This window comes from Verticillium dahliae, genomic scaffold, assembly GCF_000150675.1.
Source record: "Verticillium dahliae VdLs.17 supercont1.23 genomic scaffold, whole genome shotgun sequence".
Taxonomy (NCBI): Eukaryota; Fungi; Ascomycota; class Sordariomycetes; order Glomerellales; family Plectosphaerellaceae; genus Verticillium; species Verticillium dahliae.
In genome coordinates, this window is record NW_009276931.1 from 482,481 (window position 1) to 500,756 (window position 18,276).

Below are 18,276 nucleotides of genomic sequence, written 5' to 3' on the forward strand. Positions count from 1 at the left end.
AGGCAGATGATTGCTTAGGTAATTCTCTCACCTTGAATGTTCAGGTGGTAAACCCCAGTAAGTGCACGTTCCACATAGCTCATCCAGGATCAGATTCATCTAAAGCGGGACGAGACCGCTGATGTAAGCAAAACCTCCATCGTCGTGGTTGACAACAATAAATGAACTGACAGATGTTCGCTGCACCACCCCCCTCCCCCACATTTTTCCATCAACAGGTGAACTCATCAAGAGGGTCAAGCTCCCAAGATGCTCGCCGATATCATCAGGCTGATGCGCTCGTGTTCTGCATCCCTCTTCGTTTCTTTCTCCAATACGTTTTTACGCGTCTTCCGTTTGATTTTTGTCGGCAGGATTAATGATCTTCCTGTAGACAACGCACCCGACGTTGAAGCCGAAGCCAGCCTCATCCTTCGCGAATTCCCTCTCCTGACTGACGACCAGTACAAACAATCAAGGAAAAGTTTCATCAAATCTCTCGATGACAATGCCCTCTGCGCGCTGGCATCCCGCTATAACAACGGTAAATCTTGCCGGGTAGTCGGCAAAGCAAGTGGCAGCTTCAACGTTTGCGTATTCATCGAGTTCTACGAGGATCGTGCGAAATGGATCGTTCGAATTCCAATAGAGCCGGCTTTCGATGATGCATGGATCAAACTTGAGAGTGAAGTAGCAACAATGCGGTCAGTCGGGCTTACTTCCAACCTCCAATTAGTACTCATCCAAGAACAGATATCTCAAGTTGGAAACCCAAGTTCCTGTCCCTATTGTCCATGCCTATGGACGCGATGTCTGCCTGACATCAGAAAATGAGCGAACGCAGATGTTCTTGATCACAGAATTCATCCACGGCTGTTCGCTAAACAAAAAGCTCCTCATCAACGCCAAATATGAACACAGGACAAGGTTCTTCTCGCAGCTCATTGATATCTTGGCCGAACTGAGGAGACTTGAGTTTCCCGCCATAGGCTCTCTGACACCAAGCTCCGACGGTAGTCCTGGTCCTGATGTAGGACCGGTCATCTCTATGTCTGCTGTTACCCTTCGACAGCCTCATCACAGGACACTCTCTCTGGCTCATCGATTACCTCACAAACCCTTCGCCTCTACTGTGGACTATATGGAATACCAAATCAATCTTGTATCTGACTTCATATCCATTCCGGTTGCCGATCTTACGGAAGACGACATCAAAGAAGAGATTGCTGCGTTCTACGCCATGAAAGAAGCAGTTCGCGAGCTCGGCGGCCGCTCCGCAGACGGAGAGCCATTTGTTCTTCATCATCAGGACATGCGAGGCGCCAACATCATCGTTGATGATGAACTCAATATCCGGGGTATAATAGATTGGGAGTTCACTAGCACGATTCCGCGTCGAATCTTTACTCCCCCTTCTTGGATCACTGGGCATGATCCAGACGAGGGCAGCGAAGAAACGCATGCTGAATTCTTCGATATTCTAGTCAAGAAAGGCAAAGCGGACGGCCGCTTTGCAAAGCTCAAACAAGAGTGGTACGGTGATGGCGGCATTGACCAAAAAAACCCAGCATTTTGCATCGCACATGTCTTCCGTCGACCACCCGACGTGTTGGACATCTTCTCTCCCCTAGATGAGTCAGGCGAGAGCTATAAGGAACAATTGTCTGGCTTTTTCACACAAAGTGTCACTCTCACGCAGCTAGTGCAAAGTCGAGTGGAGCAGTGTGGTCGATATACAGAATGGCTCAAACAAAACGATTTGTACATCACAGAAGTTGATAGTCTGCTTGCGAGATCAGAGGCATTGAAGGCAAAATTCCAGTGAATATTTACCCTCAATGCGCCTCGGAGTTTAAGGCTTCCTTGATTTCGTATATCTTCTCCAACATTCGTGCCATGGCTACTTCCAAATCATCCCGTTTCTTTTCGTACCTGTCTTTTTCGTCCCTTACTGTTTGGGTCTTGGCTTTCCTCCTTCTGTTTCTTGCGCTTGATGCGCTCCCCGACATCTGATCCAAGTCCGCATTATCGATAGTCTCAAGGAATTCTAGGATTTCATTGAGCTCCTCTTGTTTCTTTCCATGCTCAGCGATGGCTTCGCTCAGCCTCTTCTGAAGAGCCTGAGTCGATTGATTCATGTCGAAGGCACGATTGCCGTCAATGTCAAATGTCCTTTGACCAGACTTCGTTCATACAACGGTCAGTACTACTATCAGCAACAGGGCAAAGCTGCACATTACCAAGGAAATCGTCGTGTTTAAGTCGTGATCCGCCAGGTAAGTTGACGGAATTTGGTCCCCCTTGGCAGCACGCACGGGTTGTGGGGGAAGCCAGAGCATCCGAGGACACGTGACAGGTTCCGACCCACTCAGACGCCGACACTGGGCCTGATGTTGCCGATCAGGCAAGGTTCTGTTCTGTGACCCAGGAGTACTTTCATCCCAAATGTGGAGTCCTCATTTGATGCATTTGTTCTGTCGTTATCGCCCCGGTAAGACTCCTTACCGATGCTGGATCTGACCAATTACCTTCGTTTGGACTTCTGGAAGTCTCCTTTTGTACCTTAATAATAATCAATCCACTTTGTTCAATTCCGTGGTGATAGTTATGAGCCCGGGCGACGATATAGCTCCTTGACCTTCGATATCTACAGCAGGGCGCCTACGGCCAATACGCCTGCTGCGAAGCTGTCTACAGCTGAATCGCCGCTGCACTTCAACAGTCAATTGACGCGACGTTTCGCCATTGACGACCACTGGCCAAGGGCCGTTACCGACATCCTCCAGGAGAGCGATCATCTCTCCACGACACATCGAAGCAGGAGAAATCAGCTCCTCAAGACCAATTGAACCTCCGAGACGTGTGGCCTAGGGCTTGAGTACACGCGGGGTCAATTGATGATATTCAACATACACGCGATCAGTCGCGACCATCGAACGACCTCCCCGACGGTCTCCGACAACGCCCAGGGATCCTCAAGATGGACTCTGGTAAGCACAGAGTGACACTTACAAGGAGGGAGGAATGGAGGACATGGCTCAACTCCGTCAGAGCCGTGGCGACCTCCTACGAGGCCTGGGATCTAGTCGACCCAGACAAAGAGGCTGACAGGCGGCCCAAGAGGGCCAAGAAGCCAACAGCACCGTCATTCGAAGATGAGACGCGAGATCTCAGCACACTGCTGACGTTGTACAAGATCCATTTGGACATCTACAACAGGGAGTCAGCGGGCCTCCAGGAGGTCCCAGAAATACATCCTCAACACAGTCGACAGGAGCCTTTCGGCCGTCTTCATGAACGAGGAAAGCAGCCAGGAGTGGCTCAAGGCGTTGAAGGACCACTTCGCCCCTTCCGACATGGGACAGAAACAATACATTCGCCAGCGCTGGGAGGAGCATATGGCGATGATCAAGAAGATGGACCATGAGAAGTGGGTTGACGACTTCATCCTACTCTGTATCGAAGTTGAGAAGCACGGGATTCCTCAGCTTAAAGAAGCCGCAGATCAAAATGTTCAATTCCTTCGGGCAATTCTTTCCGTGTCTCCAGGGTGGGCCGAAGCAGAGTGCGCCCACCAAGTTCGCCGGGAGCTGGATGATCGTGATGGAGGGAAGGTACTGGCGTTGAGGTACAAGAGCTACCTTAGAGACTACCAACCGCATCGCCTCACCACCAAGCCATCTCAGACGTCCTTCTACAGCGACTCGGTGACCTTCATGGGCAAGGACCGGAATGGTCAAAGTGATCGGACGAGTGCCCAGGATTCCCATCGTGACTCTCCTCAACAGCCAAACAGCTCGCCTTCTCGCAGACCATTCTGCGACTGTGTACAGCAGAAGAGGGCACCCAAGGCGTGTCAGCCCATCTGTCTGTGCCCAAATATCGCGGAACACCGGAGGAAGAAGAGCTATCAATCCGATCAGAGCCTGCTGGACTACATTGACGAAGCGAAGAAAAGGATGAAGCCAAGCACATTGCAATTCTGGAACGAGAAAATCAAGGAGGACAAAAAGAAGCGGCAGGAGGCAAGAGGCACCAGTGGAGTCGCCGTCTCTGCTTTTAACAACTTCCTCGGTGACGATGATGAACAGAGCTGCGATGACGAGTACACCAACTTCATGAGCAACTTCTCCGTCGCTGATTCGGACGAGTTTCAACGGACAAACCGAGGAGGGGATCTCCGTCACGAGTTCCTGATCGACTCGGGTACACCCAACCATATAACCAACAACAAAGACCTCCTCACCAACTTTCGCGAGGCCACCGACACTGTAAGATACAGCACAGGAGGAGGCAAATCAAGCCCCGTCGAAGGGCATGGCACGATGGCCATCGACACCCTCGACAGCAAGCAGAACGTCATCAGCATCACCTGCCATGATGTCTCGTACATCAAAGACTACCCGACGACGCTTATTTCAGCCAGGCAGCTCCAACGCCAAGGACTCGGACTGGACTCCCTCAGGAACATGCTGTTCAACCCAGCCACTGGCTCAGAGATCCCACTTCAGGAGAAGGGTGGCCAGTATGCGGTGAACACCCTACATAGCACCACTTCCTTCTATCACTCCAAGAAGCAGAGAGCCGCGATGGTCAGCGACTCGAGGCTCTGGCACGAACGGCTGGCTCATGCCCACCCAGAGGCCATACAGCAGCTGCCATACAGCTGTACTGGAGTTGGGGTGAAAGGGCCAACAACATTCGAATGCGAGTCTTGCGGGGTAGCGAAATCCAAGAAGATTGTATCTCGGAGACAGCCAACGTACACGACGACGAATCCATTTGAGCGCGTCAACCTGGACTTCTTCAGCCCTGGGAAGTCGTACAACGGCATGGAGTCGTGCCTTGTAATAACGGACGCATATTCGGGGAAGATTGTTGTCAGGATTCTGCCTGCCAGAGCAGATGGCTTCCAGGCGTTTATCAACTTTGAGATGTTTCTCTGGAGACAGTACCATCTGGTCATCAAGGTCCTGAGAGTTGACTGGGACTCAGCACTACGCAGCAATCTGGTTACTTGGTCAGAAGAGCGCGGCATTCTCTTGGAGAGATCAGCCGCAAGGACACCAGAACAGAACGGTGCCGCAGAACGCAATGGAGGCACGATATTCACCATCGCAAGAACCCTTACCTCGGCTGCTGGGTTCCCGGAGGATTTGTGGCCAGAGGTGGTACAAACCGCTGCATATCTCCACAATCTCACGCCGAAGGGACGCCTACAGTGGGCGACACCAGAAGGAAGGCTGAACGACTGGCTCAACTCCAAGGGCCTTGCCGCTCGAACTACGGCTCCAGGCCTGGCTCACCTGCGAAGATACGGATGCAGGGCGTATCCTCTCACGGCAGACGCCCAAGAGGGACGTAACCGAAAGCAGAAGCTGGCTCCGAGAGCCCACATCGGCTATCTCTGTGGATACGACAGCAGCAACATATACAGAATCTGGGTTCCAGAGATGAAAGCAGTATTGAGGACAAGAGACGTGGGTTTCGATGAGTCCACAGTTTTCAAGGACGCCCAATCCCCAAAGCCAATTCTACAGGACGAATTCCAGGCTTTGGACGTGCCCGTTGCGGACGCCCAGAATCCTTTCAACTCGTCACTGGACATTGACGAGTTCGATGTTGCCACCATCGACCTGTTCGAGAAAGCCCGGACATTCCAACTTGGAGGAAAGATCAACGCGGAGATACTGCGACCCCGGGAAGGTCACACAGCCAGCAGAGATGATGTCCTGCCGTCACCACGTCCAACTCCAGAGACGGAGACTGGACAAGGCCAGCCAGCTGTCTCTGAGGGGGTGGAAGATGCCGTAATAGACACCATTCAAGGGGCTGAAGATGCTGTGGAAGACACGATCCCCGTGCCAGACACCATTCAAGTGACTGAAGAGGCTATTGAAGACACTATCGAAGTAGCTCGGAGCCCTGAATCAACACCTCAACACACACCAGCTGATCAAAGTTCAGCTGAAGACGAGACAGAGACTGTGGAGGCCCGACCATCAGTGGCACCAGCCCCACAGCCGTCGCCATCAACACAAATCCAAGGCACTCGAAGGAGCGCTAGAGACAGAAAGCCGTCACAGTTCAAAGACGGCACCCCCACCGACCAGGCTCTAGGAGCCCGCCGCAGCAAGAAAATGCCTCCATCATCACATTTGACCGTGGAATACTCATTCTTTCACACTCAGACTCCATCGAACAAGAAACCGCTTCTCCGAACAGATATGCCCGCGGAGCCAAGATCCTGGAAGGAGATGCTTCATTCTGATCACAAAAAGCAGTGGCTAGAAGCAAGCGTCCAGGAGGTCAACACCATTGAAAATATGGACACAATCGAGCAAGTCCCCTTCGAATCGGTCGACCAGGAAATACACAAGGTTCTCGGGTTGACCTGGGTCTGGAAATACAAGGTTGACTCCACCGGCTACGTGACCAAGTTCAAGGCCAGGCTCTGCGTACGAGGAGACCAACAGCCCAAGAATGAGATGGAAACATACGCGTCGACACTGGCAGCCAAGACGTTCAGAACGTTGATGGCCATCTGTGCAGAGTTTGACCTAGACACGCACCAGTTGGATGCCGTCAACGCCTTTCCAAATGCACACCTCGACGAGACAGTCTACGTCTGGGCCCCTCAGGGCTGGGATCTCATGCAGGAGATGCAACAGAAGAAGGGCGCTCCACAGAGGCGCACGATTTTCAAGCTGAAGAGAGCTTTGTACGGTTTGCGCCGATCACCGCTTCTCTGGCACAAGCTGCTGTCCGAGGCTATGCGGAAGATCGGCCTCGTGGCTCTCGAGGAAGATAACTGTGTCTTCATGGGCAGAGGCATGATCATGTTCTTCTACGTTGACGACATCATCCTCATGAACCGCAAAGAGGATCGCCAAGCGGCCGAAGAGCTGAAGAGCCAGCTCAAGTCTCTGTTCGAGATGCGAGAACTTGGCGAGGTCAGATGGTTCTTAGGCATCAGAGTGGTCAGAGATCGTAGCCAGCGCAAGCTCTGGCTGTCTCTGGAGAACTACATCACTGAAAAGATGAAGGACCTCAACCTCCAGCCATCCACCAGAGGTCATTTGACGCCTCTATCAACAGACCCAGCACCTGCTCCAAAGGATTACGAAGCCTCTGCTGAATCCATTCAACTATACCAACGCAAAATTGGTTCCATCAATTACGCAGCAACCACAACACGACCTGATGTGGCCAAAGCTGCCTCAAGACTTGCGGAGTCTCTGCTCAGGCCGACAGAACTCCATCACCTTGCAGCAGACCACTGTCTCCGCTACCTCTATCGCACAAGGACTCTCTCGCTGTCCTACGGAGGATCAGGAGACCATTCTACATCGCTGTATTGTGCGAGCGACGCATCATTCGGCGATGATCCCATCACCAGATTTAGCTCACAAGGATACACCACCATGCTCTTTGGAGGTCCAATTGACTGGAAAGCTACAAAGCAGCGATCCGTGGTCACTTCTAGCACCGAAGCTGAGCTGGTGGCCCTCAGTGTCGCAGCGAGGAACTACCTTGCCACTCTTCGTCTGATCAAGGAGCTTCAGCTACGTTTTCATGGCAAGGTTCCGATCCAGATGTTCTGTGATAACCGCCAAACGCTGCTGTTACTCACTAGTGAGAGGCCTCAAGCCACTACGAAGCTCAAGCATGTTGACATCCATCGTCTTTGGATCCGACAAACAGTCAGACAGGGGAAGATATCCGTGGACTGGATGAGCACTGACAAGATAGTGAGCGATGGGCTTACAAAGATTCTCCCGACTCAGAAGCATCAGAACTTCGTGAAGCTTCTGCAGATGGAGTGCGTACCAGCGGTCCACCAGTGAACAGCTTGCTCAATTTCGCCCACCTCTCCTAACACTTACACACATCCTTATTTGCTTCACAAGCACGATTTCCTTCATCTGCCCTGAGAACGCCAACTGTTCCAAAGGCACCAAATTCTCTACCAAAAGCCGCCAACAGGCATCTGCCTGATCTTTCGTGGTTCAGATGGTCAGAGAGAGGCTCGCCTACCCATCTGAGGGGGTGTGTTGCCGATCAGGCAAGGTTCTGTTCTGTGACCCAGGAGTACTTTCATCCCAAATGTGGAGTCCTCATTTGATGCATTTGTTCTGTCGTTATCGCCCCGGTAAGACTCCTTACCGATGCTGGATCTGACCAATTACCTTCGTTTGGACTTCTGGAAGTCTCCTTTTGTACCTTAACAACAATCAATCCACTTTGTTCAATTCCGTGGTGACACCATGACAGCCATGACCCACCATGATAACCGGACCCACCATGACAACCGTGACACCCTACCCACAATGACCACCATGACACCATGACAACCATGACAACCCTACCCACCATGACAACCATGACAACCCTACCCACCATGACCATCGTGACAGCCATGACACCATGACAACCCTACCCACAATGACACCATGACACCATGACAACCGTGACAACCCTACCCACCATGACAACCGTGACACCCTACCCACAATGACCACCATGACACCATGACAACCATGACAACCCTACCTACCATGACAACCCTACCCACAATGACCACCATGACACCATGACAACCATGACATCCCTACCTACCATGACAACCCTACCTACCATGACAACCATGACAACCCTACCCACCATGACCATCGTGACAGCCATGACACCATGACAACCCTACCCACAATGACAACCGTGACACCCTACCCACCATGACAATCATGACAACCCTACCCACCATGACAACCCTACCTACCATGACAACCATGACAACCCTACTCACCATGACCATCGTGACAGCCATGACAACCGTGACAACCCTACCCACCATGACAATCATGACAACCCTACCCACCATGACAACCATGACCGCGACAGGTATGACAACCGTACCCACCGTGACAGGCGCGGCCGGCATGGCACTACTTTCTCTAACCCCATCAGCTCCGGGGGGCCAGCGGTCGCAGTCTGACTCACGCATCGAAAAGGCCATCACAGCTAGCTTCCCCCTTTTTTGCCACATCGTTCTCCTAACAGGACAGGGCAGGTTATACACAAAATCTGGATTCCCAGATGGACGTGGTAACAATCATAGAAACACAGCTAATCGCGTCGAGTCATCTCTTTGATAGCATAGACAAGGCGAGGCGCAAGGAAGCCATAAGTGTTCGCGACACATATAGTAATTGTATTACATTTCTTAAACTCGTCCCGATTACAACATGATGGATAGCACCGAGGTCGCCAGAGTCGGAAACCTACCTACCAGCTTGAACCCTCATTCTGAAGTGCTTCCATGTTGTCGGTGCTTCTTTTATTAGCCAAGAGACTTCGGCCAACGACAACAGTCTACTCACCAGGCATCGAGGGTTCGCTTCGTGAATGCCCCTAGGAGCCTCGCTAGAACCTCAACTCGCCGCTCGAGCTCTACCACACGACGCTCCAGACTAGCGTTCGAACTGTCTCGGGTCAGCGGAGGATGAACGAGCAATGACCCGTCATCGGGCGATGTGCCTACCTGGAATCGTTCGACCAAGTCATAGTATAATCTGGGCGATCTACTCTCCTTGCATCCTTTCGAGATGGCAGACCCTCGGACCCAGGCCAGTTGGACATGATGGAGTTCGGTGTGCTGACGGGTGCCGTCCGAGATGAAGCTGTCTGTTGAGGCAACATGAGTCCAACAAATACGGAACACGGGGAACAATGGGGGCCCTGAATGCGACTTCTTATGAGATTCTGTCAGCCAAAGGAGCCTTCATCTTGTATAGATATGAATAAAGGGATCCTGGCGAACAGATTGGGTACGGATCAATGGGCAAAATCCATGGTTCCTTAGCTAGGGCCCACCATGACAGCTGCGGTCATGGACACGCGCTAGAATGGTCATGCCTCCCTGGTATCGGCACGCCTCCGTAGTGATATTGAAAAGGGAATTGATAGGGACGCGTGACGTTTGGATAGGGACGCGTGAGCCTTAGGGACGCGTGACTTTTATGGCTTCTGATTCGCTGATTTTAAGCTAACTCCACAGGTACATCCTCGCAAAGGCGGTGAAGCCAGCTTCACTAACAAGACCTTCCTTTCAGTGTACAAGCTGTGAGGTCGGGCCAGCCCCCTAGGAGAGGTCTTGCCCAGGCGTCAGAATAAGGTCTGGTTTTCCATACAGAACAAAGCCAACTTCATTACGCCCTCGAAGGCAGCTATCTACACCTCTACTCCCTAACTGTTATACAAGAAAGAACCTCATCGTCACTCTCAGCCATCTCCCACTGACTCCTTTGCCTCCGGATGCTTGGTTGCGTCCTTCGTCCGCTGGCACGTACTCCCGTAGTTCTTCCCGTTCCTAGAACAGCTGACCGGTTGCGTGTCTGGCGCTGGGACGAGGTACTGGCCTGGCAACTAGCATGGGTGCTGGCCTGTTGGCTCGCTTCCAGTGTAAGCCTAGGAAGCGTCGACTTGTTCCGACTTCCTGGTGGTCGACCTCGTCTGCGCCCTGATGCCTGGCTAGCTGGCTGGCTAGTTGGCTGGCTTGCTGGTTTGCCGGCTGACCGAGTGCTGGGCTGGCTGCTTGCCCCGATGGCTAGCCGCGCTGGGACAGCCTGTGTGGTGTTCTTAGGTCTGCCACGGAGAGCAGTGGCGATCTTAGGGTCGAGGATGCGTCGGTATGGATCTCGAGAGCTTGACTCTCGTAGGCGCCACCGTGGATGGACGTCCCATTTAGCAAAAGGTGTACCATCCCCTATCTTGGAGTAGATCTTATGGAAACAGGGAATTCCAAGCTCTGCCGAAACTGAGCAGTCCTTACTGCAATCATCGAGAGGATCGGGGAATGGATTCTTCCCCGTCGGCATCGCTTTCCTTGCTAGCCGATATTGCTTTGTGATCAGCCCGAGACCTTTCGACGAAGTCACTGTTCGCAGTTCACCTAAGTACTCCGAGCTCGAGCCGAGATACTCGCGGGCAGTCAGTACCTCGTCCTGTGCGCAGGCATGGGTGAAATCCCGCTCTTGGTCCCTTATCATATCTTGCATCGCCTCGACTAGCCGATAGAGGTGGCTCATGCCATTGAGAAGATAGCTCTTGACGTTGTTGTTACTCGCTTCCGTCCCAGAGGTGACGCGGATGCCGAAGTTGCGATACTTGCGGATGAAACAGCGTGCCCACTGAGCCCTGACAGGCATGTAGGTTCCATGGAGATATTGCAGGATAGCCCGCTGGTCATCAAACTCCTTACAGAGGTTTGCCCATGCCTTCTCGTGAGCCTCCTCAGTCTCGGCAAACAAGACGAGCTTCCACATCATCAGGACTCCTCGGTAAGTATGAGGGGTATTCTCAATTGAGGGATCGTGGACGAACTGTCGGTCTTTGGGGCTCAGCTCATCGTGTCTCTGTGGAACAGAGGCATCTGCATCGTCGCTGCCGTCGGGACTACTGCTGCTACGGCCCTTCAGCCACTTCTGCTTTGCCTTGAGAAGGACGTTGGAATTGATGTGGTGGATACAGAGCTGCTGCTGTACCTCAGGGAACTGGTCGTCAAGAGCGGCCTTCATCTGGTTGTCGAAATCGGCGATGATGACATCCGGTTGTCGAATCGAATGCTGCTCTGCGAGCTGTCGAATGCTCTCGGACAGGACCTGGAATCCTTCTCTCCTCTCGTTATCGATCAATCCGAAGGCAGCGTTGTAGACAGAGCCAAGGCATGTCTGTCCTGTTGCCTGGAATAACGGAAGCTTGAAGCGGTTGGTGTTGTATGTGTTGTCAAAGCTGATCACCTCAGGGAACCGCTTCCACATCTGGAGGCAGTAGGGGAAGGACCAGACAAGGCCAACAAGACGGTTCGGCTCATCATCCCCCCACTTAACTAGATAAGGAATCCCCATGTCGTCGAAGAGCTTGATGAGTGCTGCTGTAGGTGTATGTCCTTCCAACTTGTCGCGGTTGATGAGGGACCTGGCGTCGTAGATGTCCCTCTGTGTGAAGATTGACTCGGGGTGTTGTTCCTGGACAACAGCCCGTACATCGCGAGCCCGGATTCCAACCCGGCGGCTTGTCGATTCGACTGTAGCCCTGTTAGGCTCAGTGAGCCTCCTATGGGAGGGATGGGCAGATGGCCCGATGCTGCGCCCGTGGTTATGCTGGCCGTGTTCGGGGTCCGAGTGCTGTCGCAAGAGCCACTTCCCCTCCTCTGCCGCCTCTGCAACAACCATCCACTTACATCCACACTTCCGGGACTTGCGTTGTCGGATACCTGCACCTCTACTAGACTTCGGCTCTCCAAACCGATCGCAGCGAATCGTGTATCGAATCTTCCGACCTTTATGCGAATGGGTATTATGTCTAGCAATGCCGAACCCATTAGCCTTCGCAAAGCCATTCACCCAATCGAAGAGAGCCTCGGCTGATGTCACTGGGTCGCCTGGGATGGGCGGGTTCGGGATCGGGTCTGGGACAGGCGACGAGGAGTGGTCAGGCGAGGGCGGCGACGAGGCTAGATTCGGAGGACGCCTGTCTCGGGGAGGCGAGTAGGGTGGCGGGGATTCGAGTGCATCTGAACTGAGCGGCGAGTAGCTCCATCTCTCACGCCATCGGCGGACCCGTTCGTATGAACGGGCGAGCTCGAGGGTAGGCCTCCGATCTGTCCCAATCACCTCGCGTACGAGCGTTAAGACAGACTGAAACTCGGCCTTTGTCGGAGACGGTTGCTCTTGTGTTGACTGCCGTGGAGAGTAGGAAGGTAGTTGATTGGCTTCGGGGCCTGGTATAGGTATTCTGACTCGCTGCGACCGTCGTCTAGAGATCTGGAAATCATTCGAAAGGTGAATCTCCTGATTGAATCGCAGCTCCCATGGTGGCTCGTTCATCCCACGCGATCCATGAGGCCGGGGAGCTGTCGTAAACATCTCTGGGTAAGACGCAAAGATATTTCCGAGTGCCTCCTCGTCTCCGACGCCATAGTGTTGACCGATGCTCGTCCCTGTGCTGCTTGCCGAAGGGGGTCTTGAGCTACCTTCATAGCTCTGTCGTGGTCGTTTTCGTGGGGGAAATTGACTGCTAGGACTATCGCTCCGGGTTCGACGTCTTCGGCTTCTCACTGAGCTAAATGGAGGGTCGGGTGAGGACATGATAAAAGTCTTGATCGTTAATCGTCGAGACGCTGTTGTTGGAAGTACGATGACTTCAAGTGCATGCTCGAGCAGCTCATTCTTTTTTCGGGGAGGAAACCAGCATCCTCATCCTGTTGATTTCTCGATTCTGATTATTTTTCTTGAAGTTCTTCTGAAACTCTGTCATGTCGCAGGCGCCCCGGGTCCTTTCAACCCGGTCGGCGGTCGGTGCTTGTCCCTGTTGACCGTTCGGGGGAGAGCAGGCTCCGTTTCCGACAGCTATCGATTGGCGGGCTAAGCTCAGGTACAAGGGAAGCTGTCGGCAGAATTCGAGTGTACTAACAGAATAGGAATTAGCGAATCAGAGGCCATAAAAGTCACGCGTCCCTAAGGCTCACGCGTCCCTATCCAAACGTCACGCGTCCCTATCAATTCCCATTGAAAAATAGACCTCAGTCAAGCACTAACCTTTATCGCTACGGATGACAGCTGTCCTTGGTGCAGTGCTGATCCGGTTGGGAGGCATCGTGTTTTCTAAGCCTACGTAGGCCAAAATGCAGTGGCGCTCCGTCAGGTACTACAGAAGCTGGGGACTCCTTATCTCAAAGCACCCTCTCTGATACAGTACTCCATTGGTACAGTATTGCTCACCAGAAACCAGCATGTGTAGGAATCACCATCATCTTTGCGCCGCATGGAGATGCAAGGCTCTGGTTCTTGTGATGGTACCCTGTGGGAGCACTCATCCCACCAATGGATGGGCATCGTGCGTGGAAACCAGTTCGAGTTGCTCAGTCAGGGGGTTATGTGCCTTTCACGTGGAGAAAGAGAGGATCTTCTTTTTCAGCTCCGGCTTTTGCATCGACCTTCTCGGCAGCTTACGATGCTTAAGAGGTTGGCCGAAGTTGAAAACCTCGTCCTAGTAGAGACATTGCTACCAGGCACACGGATGAGGGCTGATTGAGGCTCCGTAAGTCTGGGCTATCGCCCCAAGCATTGATCATAGCTCACATAATGGTAGAGAGAGACGCGAGGTGGAGAGGCACGCTGAATCGAACAGTTTCTGGGAAGCGCTACATATAATAAGGACAGAGAGGCTAAGAGGAAAGAGACAGAAAGGGATCTCTTTTCCGAAGCCTTATTGTCCATAAATAGATGGCTAAAAATAGCGTGCTTTTACTTCCTGGTATATATGAACATCAAAGCCAGCATAACCGCTCTATCCAACACGCTTCGGCGTTCAAGCTTCTTCCCGACACTTGTTACATGTCGTTTTCTACTGGCTTCTTACTAACGGAGGCCGACGGAAACACGCCCTTGTCGCCCGCAAGCTGGTTCTCATCCGCCAGCCAGTTCGAGACGCCCAGTAGTGACGATGGGTGTGCTTCGTCGGAACTACATTGTGCGGGAGCCCGCCCCCGAGTTCTCTCCAAAGAAACATCGAGTTTCAAACACTTTGAAGAGTACAGGCTCGATATATTAGAGCACATGAAATATCAAGAGGCAGGCAATCTCGCTACGTCGTGATCTGAACCCCAAGTTGACGCCCTGTAGCTGCGCGTCTTGCCATCTCCAGATTACATCGATCGGCAGCCTGATTTGGATTGGAGCATGCGGTTCTACTTACTCAACACACTAGTCCAAGCCCACGATCATTTTGAATTCGTCCCAGAGACCTTGTTCCTCGCTGTCAATTACATAGATCGATTTCTCACCGCCCAGGCCATCCGAGCCGTTGACATGCCTCTCGTTGGTGCAGTGGCGCTCCTCATCGCCGCCAAAATGGAAGAGACAGTGTATCCAAGCCTTGATCACTTTGCCACGTGCACTTGCTCAGATATCAGCGAGGCCGATATTGTGCAAGGAGAGAAAATCATGCTGCAGCGCCTCAGCTATGAGCTCGGCTCACCCAGTCCAAGCGAATACATCGAGTGGACCCAAGACGGGGCATCTGTTGACCGAGATACCAGTCTGCTCACTTCATACTTTGTAGAGGCCGCCATCATGAACCATCTGTTTATTGGCTGTCCTTCGAGTTTCCTGGCTGCTGCCTCTCTTAACCTCTCTCTCATCGTTTTGGAGAAAGGAGACTGGGTATGTGCTGACCCAAGCCCTGTCTGGATATGAATACTAAACTACGAGAAGACAGAGGATCTGGTTTCTTCCTACGGCTTTGGCACAGCTGTTCTCACGGTTCCTAGCTTTGATATTTGGGCTTCGTGCCGCCATGCTCTCACCCGCCATCCCGCCGTGTACAAAAAGTACAGCAGCAAGACCTTTGATGCAGTTGCGATCAAGGTGCAAGGTATTGTGCAACAGGAGAAGGTCAATACGCCTGTTGATTTGTTGCCCACGCAGAACCTAGAGCGGCAGGCGTTTTGGGCATGATCTACAAAATGTATCTCTATCGGCGTCAAAGAGGGACCTATCCCAACTTCGGGGGATGTACAGAAGTAACGACGCTGATTACTTTCGGAATTTCAGGGTTCTTATTAGGGCGAGACTGACGAGCCGTGACGGCGAAGGCTCTCGAGGGGCACACAAGGTATAACTAGGGGAGGTAAGATCTCAGATGCTCTTCTGCCATGTTGTCTTTTTAGCTACGATGTATGTGCTTGGGCAGCTCAAAGGCAACGTACACATATCATCACTACAATCAAAGGCCCAATAACGTTTTTCAACGACTCGTGAATTGTTGGTTCAACACGCCTCTATTGACTACTGACACTTTGAGCGGGACAAAGCCAAATAAGAGGACTCAGATGGAAAACGTTTCTCATGGTCTAATTCTGATTCTCAATGACGGCGGCCTGACCGTTGCCACCATCCGTTCCCGCTGCAACTTGGCTGTCAGCCTCGCTGATGGCGCCAACATTGCCGAGAGCGTGCTGCCACGCGGTAATCTTCTTCAAACGATCCACTGTCAAACGTAGCAGGCTTTTATAGAACTTGAGGGCTCCTCCTTCGTTGTCCTCCAGTGGCGGTTGGATAGACCTTCGGTGGGAGTCAAGCTTCTTGCCGCATTCGAGGAAATTCTCCAGTTCCTTTATCTGGCCTTGGAACTCTTGAAGGTCCTTATCATCTTCCGTCAAGTCCCATTTCTGAACAGCGCTTTCAACAATATTCTTCGAAACCTTCAATTCCTTCTCCACCTGGCAACACAAGGCTTCAATATCCTCCAATTCGTCGTAGGGTTGACTTTGGCTCGAGGGACTCATGGTTTCATCGTCGATACGAGCCGCCTCGATCTGGTCGGGTTCAGATGATGTTTCAGGAAGGGGACGCATCTCGTCGCAATCGGGATTCGGAATCGTATCGGTGGTCGACATGTTATCGACAGAATAGACGACAGACCGATGTACAAAGTCGCTTCGGCCAGTCTGTAGCCGGTTAGGGAGATACACCTAGAGTGACTACGAATGAGACGCATACCGTTGACCGATGCATCGGCGAGCATCCTTTCCAAACGTGAGCAAGTACTTGTTGAGATGTTTGGCACGGGTGGGGTCAAGCCATCTGTTCGGATTGAAGTCGTCGTGGTCGTGGCCCCAAATGTCGGGATTGTGATGTTGAACGTAGCTCGATACGCCCACAACAGACTGGGACAACATTAGCCAAAGACCGTTACGTCACCTTTTGACTATGACGTACACCAGCTGGAATCCAATAACCCTGGAAGAATGCACCCGGCTCCGGCACAACTCGAGGGAGCCGTCCAATCGGTCCGTACCCTAGCCTGAATCCCTCTTTCACACAAGCCGACTAGAGGTGTCAGCAAGATTGAACGACGGAGCACACAGGATGGCGTACCAAGTACGGCAGCTTCTCAAGTTCAGCATGTGTCATCTTGTTCTGGACGGTTTTAAGTTCGTCTATCACTCGACGGCGAACACTGTCGTTGGTCAGAACATGGAAAAGTGTGGTCGAAGCGATGGTGCCGGTGTTGAACGTGCCCGCTACCATGAGGCTGTGCAGCTCGTCGATGAGGACCTCGCGCGTGATCGTCGTCTGGGCGGGCGCCTCGCGAGATAGGTAGGCCGCTGTCATGATATGTGCAAGCGACTTGGGTTCTGGACATGCCGAACTAACGTCTTGCTGACGCAGGCAGGTGTCGACCGCAAAAGCACTGGCCTAACAACTCGTTAGGTGGGAGCTACAAGATGCGTGCCAGTTGCTACCGACTTGTGATATGTGACCGAACATGCTGCGGAAGTGCCCATACGTCGACAGCTGTGTAATCAACCACCGAGCTAGGTAGAAAAGGGTGGGGCTTGCGGAGAAGATCCATATCATTTTCGCTTGGTGGAAGAGCCGTGAAAGCCGATCGCTGGCGTGGGTCTCCACCTCCAATAACCCGAGACAGTCAGGCATCGCGTACTGAGATACAATGTCTGATGAGAGGGAGTGTAGAAGATCCTGGACCGGAGCGCTACCGGTCTGGCGGAGCTGTTGGTCTAGCCGTTGGCAGAGGAGCTCAACCTTTGATTGTATCATGCCGTCCAACTTCTTGATGGAAGGGTTGGTGAAGAATTGCCGCCAGGGGGCTCGAAGTTGTCGATGATCGAGATTTGATTCGGCCCCAAACATGCCGTGTCGAACGCCCATAGTTTGGTAGAAGGTGGAGTCTTTAGTGTACTTTGAGTGAGTTGCGTAGATCGTTTCGCAGTCCTTCGGGTCTCGTAAGGATAGCTCGTTGGGAGAGACTCGTACAATAGGTCCGAATTGATCATGCATCTCTCGAATCTTCCGATAGTAGACGCTGCGTCCATTATGATAACACCAGAATAGCTGATACAGATTCGTCATGCCAGCAAGCCGGTATCCTGGGACACGTGCCAGAGGATGAATTGTTGTGTTGTAGAGAGCGACAGAGGCGTAGTAGATGACTACCAAGGCCCCGGCAGTGCACAGAATGAAAGTTCCGCTACCACAAAAATCAGCCGGTAGGAGGGTTTCCATCGTGTCTGAGGTCTCGGGAAAGCAAAAGCTCCTTCGAAGATAGAACCTTCCTGTGGCGTCGATGAGATCTACGTGATCCGTGGCGATAGGAGGACAGTTGTGTCGACACATGAGTTTGACACAAGACTGTGTTAGGGGCTTCAAGGATTGAAATATCAGCTATGGCCACCACCCACCTCATCTGTCATCACAGCGATCTAGACTGATG

The 18,276-nt window shown here is 52.4% G+C and overlaps 6 protein-coding genes across 6 annotated transcripts; 2 read left to right on the forward strand and 4 right to left on the reverse strand.

The window, feature by feature from the left end:
* Positions 1-210: 210 nt before the first annotated feature.
* On the forward strand, positions 211-1,804 carry VDAG_09207 (uncharacterized protein; the record flags this gene model as incomplete). Its single annotated transcript, XM_009655509.1, has 2 exons — positions 211-683; positions 733-1,804. The coding sequence occupies exons 1-2, from the start codon at positions 250-252 to the stop codon at positions 1,802-1,804; spliced, it is 1,506 nt and encodes a 501-aa protein (XP_009653804.1). The 5' UTR covers positions 211-249.
* On the reverse strand, positions 1,743-2,250 carry VDAG_09208 (uncharacterized protein). Its single transcript, XM_009655510.1, has 2 exons — positions 2,220-2,250; positions 1,743-2,162 (listed from the first exon to the last, which is right to left on the reverse strand). The coding sequence occupies exon 2, from the start codon at positions 2,115-2,117 to the stop codon at positions 1,815-1,817; it is 303 nt and encodes a 100-aa protein (XP_009653805.1). The 5' UTR covers positions 2,118-2,162; positions 2,220-2,250; the 3' UTR covers positions 1,743-1,814.
* A 6,900-nt stretch (positions 2,251-9,150) lies between these two features.
* Positions 9,151-9,878, reverse strand: VDAG_09209 (uncharacterized protein). The gene is made up of 3 exons (XM_009655511.1): positions 9,521-9,878; positions 9,360-9,461; positions 9,151-9,310 (listed from the first exon to the last, which is right to left on the reverse strand). Exons 1-3 carry the CDS (start codon positions 9,676-9,678, stop codon positions 9,265-9,267), a joined length of 306 nt encoding a protein of 101 aa, XP_009653806.1. The 5' UTR covers positions 9,679-9,878; the 3' UTR covers positions 9,151-9,264.
* A 339-nt stretch (positions 9,879-10,217) lies between these two features.
* Positions 10,218-12,212, reverse strand: VDAG_09210 (uncharacterized protein; the record flags this gene model as incomplete). Its single annotated transcript, XM_009655512.1, has 1 exon — positions 10,218-12,212. One exon carries the CDS (start codon positions 12,210-12,212, stop codon positions 10,218-10,220), a length of 1,995 nt encoding a protein of 664 aa, XP_009653807.1.
* A 2,272-nt stretch (positions 12,213-14,484) lies between these two features.
* On the forward strand, positions 14,485-15,497 carry VDAG_09211 (G2/mitotic-specific cyclin cdc13; the record flags this gene model as incomplete). The annotated part of the gene is made up of 3 exons (XM_009655513.1): positions 14,485-14,572; positions 14,749-15,203; positions 15,255-15,497. The coding sequence occupies 3 exons, from the start codon at positions 14,485-14,487 to the stop codon at positions 15,495-15,497; spliced, it is 786 nt and encodes a 261-aa protein (XP_009653808.1).
* A 305-nt stretch (positions 15,498-15,802) lies between these two features.
* VDAG_09212 (benzoate 4-monooxygenase cytochrome P450) lies at positions 15,803-18,068 on the reverse strand (the record flags this gene model as incomplete). The annotated part of the gene is made up of 5 exons (XM_009655514.1): positions 15,803-16,478; positions 16,542-16,708; positions 16,761-16,871; positions 16,920-17,235; positions 17,488-18,068. 5 exons carry the CDS (start codon positions 18,066-18,068, stop codon positions 15,893-15,895), a joined length of 1,761 nt encoding a protein of 586 aa, XP_009653809.1. The 3' UTR covers positions 15,803-15,892.
* Between the last annotated feature and the right edge of the window lie 208 nt (positions 18,069-18,276).